Genomic DNA, 8,795 nt, shown 5'->3' with positions numbered 1-8,795 from the left:
ATATGATGTATTATATCTATATATATGACATCAGAAAATAAAAAATAAAAATTCTTTTAATGCCTTTTAAAATTTATTTATACATTAAAACCTAATTTTTCATGTGTACTTTAATATAATTATGATGTAAAAATCTTCAGATTATGTACTCTCATTAGAAATAATAATATACTTAAAAATAGAAAAAAAAAAAATTTAATCAGTACAACACAAAATACAATTTAAGAAGTAAATAAATACAAGTTATGAAGTAAGCAAAGTGTTGGAGTTTTTATAAATACAAAAACAATGAAAAAAATTAAAATTATATAAGTATTTCTACCTTAATCAATACTACTTATTTCGAATAATGCAATATTAAGTAAATCATTTTAAATTTAAATTTTGAATGAATTAAAATGAATAACATTCTTATAATTTATTTCTATATATTATTAACAAATACTAATGTTCAATTCATATATAAATTCTACAAATGCGATACAAAAATAAATGTGCCTACTAGGCATACTTCATCAATACATGTATATAAATGTTTTCATGTATTTTTCATATGCTTTAATGTATCTATTATTCCACAAAGCAAGGGCAACTTTTTACTTGTATCAGTTTCCTTTATTCCCAAAGTTTGTGCTAGTAACGTTCGATCATAAGGATGTTTTGAAAGATCACATTCTTCAATGAAAATATTAATGTAGATTAAACATTGTATTTCCTAAAATATAAATTAAATTATATAATTTAACATTTTTTCTACCTGAAACAAATACGGTTGAACTATATTTAAATCCCATCCAATCTAGATATTCACGAACAAGCTCGTTAAAGATAACAATATCAGAAGATTGTTTCGAATTTTGTAATTTACTTTCTGAATTGGAATTATCTAATAATTTGAAAACTTCAGTTCGCATTTCAGCCCTTATACGACCAAGTTCTCCACCAGCTTCCAAAGATTCTCTTACCGCTAAAGAAACATAACAAAATACTTAACAATTATGTTTTATGTATAGTAATGTATGCAAAAGATATTTTTAAAATTATATACATAGTGGTACAGAGTGCTTCCAATTTCTAATGCATACCATTTACTAAATCTTTTTCCGTAGTCATTTTATCGGCTTCTGTTATCAATACATATATACTAATATTCGGATACCATGCATAGATATATAAATGGAATTAAAAGTTTCAAATGCACCTTCAAAATGTTATTTAAAACAACCTCCAAATTCTGTCAATGATATCAAGCATTGTAGATCCTTTCTCGCATAGCAATTGTATTGTGCTGCCACTTAGCGGATACTAGACAAAATAAAATTGAAACAAACCTTAAAATTAAATAGAAAGATAATAAGAAAACGCCAATCAACGATTTTTCTTTACCTATAAGCGATTTCATAGAAATACGTCGAATATTAGCGAGTATTTTTCTTGTTTATAGGTGGTACATTTTCGAACGTATCTCATTAGTTGTAGCGTGGCCTATTTAATCCCCTCTTGTGCTTTATCATCATTTTACTTGTCCCTGCTACAGTAACGTCTTTCTGCTACTTTGACGTTTATTGGATAAGTGAATTTGTTTCGTGTACCGAGTTCAAATAATTCTAGCAATCATAAGGAAATATTTGAAATTTATATTTAATTATTTATTCGTATGCCTTGCGTAAGACCACATCATTTTAAATCTTCCATGAGTAAGTTATTTATTGATTTCAATACACACGATACTTAATAACATGCGTCAATATTCTCAATCTCGTAAACATACAGTACCAAAAAAATATATTTTGATCGTTAGATTTTGAATTCAAATGAAAAATTGAACAATAAAAAATGATCAACATATTTTATTTACTATTAAATTCAAGCTTAGTTTTTTCTTAAAAGTGTTCTATATTTTGTGAACTTCTCAATAATTTTAGTAATAACGAGTTGTACAATTTTAATTACTATATAAACAATCTTGAAATTATTTTTATCATCAATACATTCTGTAAAGCATAATTGTTTATATTCCAAAATAAGTTACGAAATTTTGTCGAGCTTACAGGTTTTTTTTCATACACTCATTCATGTGTATACTAAATAAAGCTTTTGATTCAAACGTTAAAACTATAGTGTATATAATATTCATAATAGTAGATATATTACAAAATTTTAAATATAATCATATATAACAGAAGTTGAATTTGATCTAACCTCTGTATTTTTTTATTAAATATTATCAGTTAATTTGTGCAGTGTAAACACTTTTAATAATACTATATTTTATAATTAATAATCGGTAGTTTTTAGAAAATTAATTATAATTTTTAAAATAATATAATATATTACAATATTATAAATTTACTGTGAAGTTGGAAGTTAATATTTAAAAAATTAATATATCTAATGAATGATTATAGTAATGATCTATACTTCTTTGTGCACGGTAATTGCAATAAATATATTGTTGATTTACATTACAGATGTTGACATTGTCTTCCCGCAGTTGTTTGTAATGCAAATATCCTTTCTTGACCTGAAGCCTACAAGGTGGTTTTCATCTTCAAGTTCTAACTTTAGCTGAGAGTAATGTAGACACATAAACAAACATTACATATTCACAAATGGCACAGAGAATTCACTGTTACATCGTTTATGAATAAGTATGAAATATAATTTCTATTCATTAATTAATATCTCAATAGTTAACTGTACTATCTAGATAATAACACGTTGGAAGTAGCTTCAAGTATTGGTTTTCTTTGTTACTCTATAATGACTAACAAAATTGACAAAATTATTTTTATACAGACTGAAACGAAATTGGATAATTTGGTGGTAATGCGGGGATGTGGATCTGTTTTGATTTAATAGGAAGCCGAGAAGGCTTGGGTGCTTCCATTTCATTCCTTATACTTCTATATTCAATTTCTAACAGTGTTGATGCTAGTTTGACAAATGCAGATACATCAAATATACCTCATAACACTGTTACGTCAGATATATCATCACCAACTGTTACGCATCATGAGAATGACGAATGTAGGAATGTGACCACTGATGATAGAGCAGGTACGTATACATCTTCATTAGTGTACATCTCAATTTTGTACAGTTTTGCTTTGCTTTTGTGGTATATACACATGAATACAAATAACAATGTACATACATAAATTTTATGACATTGTAGTTTGACGTAGAATAGATAATTCTAGTTTTATTTCTTTTGTAATGTTTTCAAATTTTTCTAAGGTCACTTTGTTAAAAACACTTTATATTTCTTCATCATATCTAACTTCTTAAATTTCACAAATACTATTCACTACTTTCTTGGGACAGTTTCTTTTATTAATATTTCATAGGTTCTGGACTGTCAGTGGTCAGCCATGGAACTGGCCACCCTCATTCGCCAACAGTGCCTCCAACCTTTCTCCACGGAGTTCTTACCTGCCAACCCTATCAAGGAATTTATGTGAACCATGTCTATTTTCAATTAGCAAATGTCTTCTTCCTATTGTCACACCTTGCACCAAGTGGCATACATGGTGTCCTCTATTTAAGGTGCACTCTGCTCGTGGGCTGTGCCTTTCTTGCTTTGTGGGGCTGGACAATAGCTTGCTGGCTGGACGTCGTGCTCTGGAATGCTCTCTTTGTTGTCATCAACTTCGTCCATGTATGCACGCTTCTTTACAAACTCAGGCCTATCAAGTTTTCAAGGGAAGTTGAAGAGGTAAGTAAAAAACAATAGAGAAGCTATAATGACTTAGAGCAATGTTACAATATTTTATTTTGCACATTTAATATTTATGCAGTATCCTAACACAGATCTGGGCATAGGAGAACATATCGTTTAAGCGGAGAAAATACGTATTTGATTTTTAATAAACTCCCATATTCAGATTTGTTTTAAAAGTATATAAATTGACAACTGTTTATTAGAAATTGATAAAGTTATTTATTAAGATTTGGAAAATGTTACATTTTGTATATAAGATGCTTCATATTATTTCATACTATTACATAATCAAGTTTTTATAATATTTCTTTTATTTGTCAAATATATATGTAGTTATCTAAACATGTATCAAAAGTATATATATATTTATATTATATAAAACAAAAAGTAGATTGATATGTATTGTATTGCATAGCTTAAAATATGTTTGAAAATGATGTATAGTTATGCTTTGCATAACAATAAATTTATTAGTGATTAGACTTTTGTTAAGGAATGCATAGTTGTAGATTGTAATGTGGAAACTTCTGTCAAATGTGCATTTGGAAATTCCAACTGATCAGAACTTTTTTCGAAATATTTTCTAATGTGTAAAGAATACATTTAATTAATTTTATCATTTATTTAGTGATAATGATCTTGATCTAATTAAACTAAGTTTTGAAAACAGTTGGAAAAATTAAATATTTATTATGATATAGAGATAGCTCTTAACAGAGCTAAGAAATGTAGTTCATAATCAATTATAGCCATTATTAATATTTTAGCTATTGTTACCTAAATATAGTATATAAAGCATGCTATACATTTTATTTTTTTAAATTCTGTAAACATTTTTAAATTTATTAGTTTTATACCGATTTTAGGAGTATAACATGGCAATTTTTAATAAATTTGATATAGATAAGTTTCAATTAAGTTATAGTACTTATTAAAAATTTATTAATGATCCTTTAAAACTGTTACATAAGAATTTTATTCCATATATACAAAAAATGTCTTATACTTAGTTTTTGATATACAGGTATATATTGCTGTATTCCAGCCTTTGAGAGTATCTCGTCATCAATTCAAAAAAGTTTTAAATTGTATGAAGATCATCAGACAATTAAAATATCAAGAAGTTTACGCTCAAGAGAAAGTAACAAAAGTTGACTCCTTATCATTGGTGTTATCAGGAAAGTGAGTATTTAATTTTTCATCTTTGAGAACTGAACAAACAAAAATGAATTTGATACAAATAACATTACAATTTAAATTATAATTAGGATTGTACAAGTAAAGATGATGATTTGTTTTTGTTTCGCTATAGATTAGTTGTATCACAGAATGGAAGAGCATTGCATATTGTCTTCCCACATCAGTTCCTGGATTCTCCAGAATGGTTTGGTGTATCTACAGATGAATATTTCCAGGTATTTCTATTTGATTTTACATATGATGTATAGAATACATAAACTAATTACCATTTTATTCTTTAGGTATCTATAACAGCCATGGAAGAATCAAGGATATTATTATGGCACAGAGATAAGTTAAAGTTAAGCATTATTAGTGATCAATTCCTGCAGGCAGTTTTTGATCATATCCTGGGTAGAGATGTAGTTAAAAAGTTGATGCAGGTAATTCTTTCATCATCTTCTCATATTATTAATAAAAAACAATTAAAATAACTAAAAAATAGATAAATGTCTACGTTTATTTAAGATGTAATAATAACATACATTATAATTATAATGCAGGTTAGTGAAACAATGGCTGCTAGCAGTCATCAGCAACAAAATGGACAAGTTATTGGTCTTGGCAGCATAGGGACGTTAGAAAATGATCCAGATACTAAGCTATTTGTCGTTAAAAAAACGGGTGATAGTCAGGGGATTACTGCTCTTATCAGTCGTCAACTTCAAGGTAAAATTGATTAAAATTATGTAGAAGCATGTTTATGTGTTAAAGAAACAGTTTATTTTTTAATGAGACTCAATGGTTTATGAGCAATATTAATCCTTTTTAACTCAGGATTTAACGTAATGTTAAAATAGAATGAATTTCCAAACAAAAATAACAGGATCCTTTATGACAAAAAATTATATACATATATTTAGGTGCTTAATGATGCTTTTACTTTTATTTTTATTTTAACTAACTTTTTGTAAAAGGTTAGTGTTAATTTATATTAAGCATAATCAGTGTTCTTAGTAGTAAACATTATAGTAAATGTTTAATATAATTTATTTTTTAGTATATATTTTAAATTCCATTGTATTATAAATACTTCCACACAAGTGTTATACACTTAATTTGATATGACTTCTATATAGCATGTCAATATGCATGTTAATGTGTTTTCCCTTTTAACCGATGATTATGGTTGATTTTCTCTGCATATCTTATACGCATCCTCTTTTTAATAGTAAAATACTTTTTATTAGTATTTTTATTAGTACTTTGTTCTTATATTATATTGCTTTATATCTTATAAAAACTTATCTTTTTTAACATGAAAGGTTGACAAATTTGTATCAAATTTTCTGTATGAAGGGAACACTGTAAAATTCATTTAAATGATTAACTAATAGTTAGGCAAAATATTTATTACCTGCATTTATTGTTATTTACTCAATTTTTTAATTTTGCATCAATTTTGATTTTGCTTTGGATAGAAGAGAGAATGCCGCTGTTGTACATGAGCCAAGAAGTACTACACAATGCCTTACATCATACAAATCATCTGTGCGTGCCTTATATATGTCCTTTAAATCCTGTGCAAAACAACGTTCAGTCTTCCTTATAATGTGATTTTGCATACAAACTGTGCCTCTATTTAGCACGTTTGTTTGCATTGCATATATTATGTTTTTGAAATGAGCATACACATCTCACATGATTCTGACAGAATGACTTCATTTGTTCTTTTCTCCTGATTATTGTATGCAGGTAGGTCCCTCTTAAGCATCTGTCTTATTGTTTCTTTTTTTAAATTTAGATCTAAGAAAATAATTATTAATTATTTTAGTGTGTGTGTTTATATATTAGTATTGATTCATTTTAGCAGCTTATATGTGCCCATAATTATGAAAGTGGTCTAATTGTCAAAATTAAAAAAAATGAGTTTATTAGTTATTTCACACCACATTATTTTAAACTAAATTAATTCAATGTAATTTTCGCGATATTGTCAAAAATGAACCGTTAGATAGTGTTTGTTATTTCAATATTATATAGAATTCATTTAATGTTCAAATGTAATCCTTTAAATATTTCGAAACGAGAGATATATGACTTAGACCACTTTCATAATTATGGGCACATATGTAGTATTAAATATTTATAGAAAATAGCTAAAAATATAAATTCTTTTTCAATTAATTTTGTTAATTCAGACACATTAGGTGGAAAAATATCATAAACGATATTATTAATGTTGATTTAAAATTATGTGCATATGTGTACATTATTATCAGTGTTCGATAAAGCTTGCGAAACATGCAATAACCACTTAGGCTTAATTTTATTTACTTCGAGTAATTCTCTGAGATAATATTTATTTTTTTATTTATTAAAATATCTGAAAAAGTACTATAAAAGAACAATTATTTACTATAGGTAATGTGTTAATTTAATAAGTGACTTTTATTTATTATTTATATCAATCAATTAATGTTTGAGATTCATTTTACGAAAGTAAATTTAAAATTTGTATGTGATATGTATTTAGTCCAAGTCTTTTATTTCTATTTCATATAATTTGAAATATTATTATAAATTTACAGCAGCAGGTGATCCAAATGCTTGGAGATTGGGAAGAATTGAAGAGACTGATCATGAAACACCTGTTTAATGATTGTTAAATTGATGTCATCCTCGACAGTCAATATGATATATTGGTCTTTTTATGTAATGCAGTTATGATGAGACAATATTCATCATAATCTTCATGGAATGATGTGCTGTGCGTGGAACAATTGAACATTCTCTTGCTAATCTTTAATTTGTTTCACAATTAACCAAATTTATTAAGTGATAATAAAAAAGTAATTGTTTACAGAGCATAATAATTCTATTATAATTTATAATAAGATATACAAGTAAGATTACTTTATGCTTCCAGTGTATTATAAGGTATTATGAAATTTTTGTTATAAGGATTAACGCTCATAATTTATTTATATATTTTTATTTAATTATATAACATTCATTACGTAATGATTACGATTTCAAAAATAAAATAGAATGAGCGTTGTTCGATTGTAACGGCGTAACTTCTATAACATGAGATATTAAATTACAGTCTAACTGATAGAAGATAGAGAGGCCTATGAAGAGGATTGCTTTCTATACCCAAAAATAGTGCCTTTTTACTTCCACTTTAATTTTTAATTTCGGAATGAAAAGTATATACAGTACAATTGTATAAAATCGTTATATATTTATTCAATATTTTTTAAATAGAAATTTTCCAATAATACTATATATCATGTATGAGAAAAAAGGGTCACAATCTTGTTGAATAATACATTCATGATTGGAGAGATAAATGAAGTTACGCCATAAATGCGTACGAATATTACGAAGTGGAACATTGCAAATGTCTAAACCTTTATACCGACATATTGCTAATATGGGCAAATCATTGCCTGTAACTTATGATGTTAATAATGTGAAATTATCAGAGATACTATAATAATATTAAGATCATGTTGATCAAATTTTCAGTATAAATTATCAGTATAAAAGACTTATTCATTTCATTTTGTGATCATAATCTATCATTAAAATTAGTTATTATGGATGAAACGATAATAAGGCCAACTGTACAGAAGAAGAGAGATAAATGTTTTACTATTTACCAATGTATGTCAAATAAGAAAGTCTCAAATAACTGCTTTAAAGAACAAGCCACAATTAAAAAATAATTTTAATAAAAAATAAAACTGCAGCATTTTTTCTGGAGTTTAAAATGGAAATCTCAGGTTTCGATGTTGAAACGATTTCAGCAATGAAAAACAAAATAAAAGTTATATCAGAGACAGTATCATCTAGTCTTTATAAATCTGCATTAACAGTTTCAAAA

At 26.5% G+C, this 8,795-nt stretch overlaps 2 protein-coding genes across 5 annotated transcripts; one reads left to right on the top strand and one right to left on the bottom strand.

Moving 5' to 3' along the window:
- Positions 1–387: 387 nt before the first annotated feature.
- LOC106784422 (lisH domain-containing protein FOPNL-like) lies at positions 388–1,454 on the bottom strand. Of its 2 annotated transcripts, XM_014743940.1 has the most exons (4): positions 1,387–1,454; positions 1,086–1,305; positions 758–967; positions 388–675 (listed from the first exon to the last, which is right to left on the bottom strand). In XM_014743940.1, the coding sequence occupies exons 2-4, from the start codon at positions 1,111–1,113 to the stop codon at positions 539–541; spliced, it is 375 nt and encodes a 124-aa protein (XP_014599426.1). In that variant the 5' UTR covers positions 1,114–1,305; positions 1,387–1,454; the 3' UTR covers positions 388–538. The 2 variants fall into 2 exon arrangements, with proteins under 2 accessions (XP_014599426.1, XP_014599416.1); XM_014743930.1 differs by lacking the exon at positions 1,387–1,454 and having other exon boundaries at positions 1,049–1,114.
- Positions 1,455–1,496: 42 nt separating this feature from the next.
- Positions 1,497–8,540, top strand: LOC106784410 (popeye domain-containing protein 3-like). 3 transcript variants are annotated; one of them, XR_001381416.1, is made up of 10 exons: positions 1,497–1,697; positions 2,472–2,651; positions 2,800–3,060; positions 3,351–3,718; positions 4,749–4,906; positions 5,037–5,139; positions 5,206–5,346; positions 5,467–5,632; positions 6,385–6,658; positions 7,495–8,540. XR_001381416.1 is itself a non-coding variant. In XM_014743917.1 (9 exons), the coding sequence occupies exons 3-9, from the start codon at positions 2,838–2,840 to the stop codon at positions 7,560–7,562; spliced, it is 1,224 nt and encodes a 407-aa protein (XP_014599403.1). In that variant the 5' UTR covers positions 1,497–1,697; positions 2,472–2,651; positions 2,800–2,837; the 3' UTR covers positions 7,563–8,540. The 3 variants fall into 3 exon arrangements, 2 of the variants coding, with proteins under 2 accessions (XP_014599403.1, XP_014599394.1); XM_014743917.1 differs by lacking the exon at positions 6,385–6,658 and having other exon boundaries at positions 7,498–8,540; XM_014743908.1 differs by lacking the exon at positions 6,385–6,658.
- Positions 8,541–8,795: the final 255 nt, after the last annotated feature.

The sequence above is a fragment of the Polistes canadensis genome, unplaced genomic scaffold (genome assembly GCF_001313835.1).
Source record: "Polistes canadensis isolate GaletaPanama2010 unplaced genomic scaffold, ASM131383v1 scaffold_1, whole genome shotgun sequence".
Lineage (NCBI taxonomy): Eukaryota > Metazoa > Arthropoda > Insecta > Hymenoptera > Vespidae > Polistes > Polistes canadensis.
Note: the sequence above shows the minus strand (reverse complement) of the source record. Positions and strands in the feature narration are given on the sequence as shown.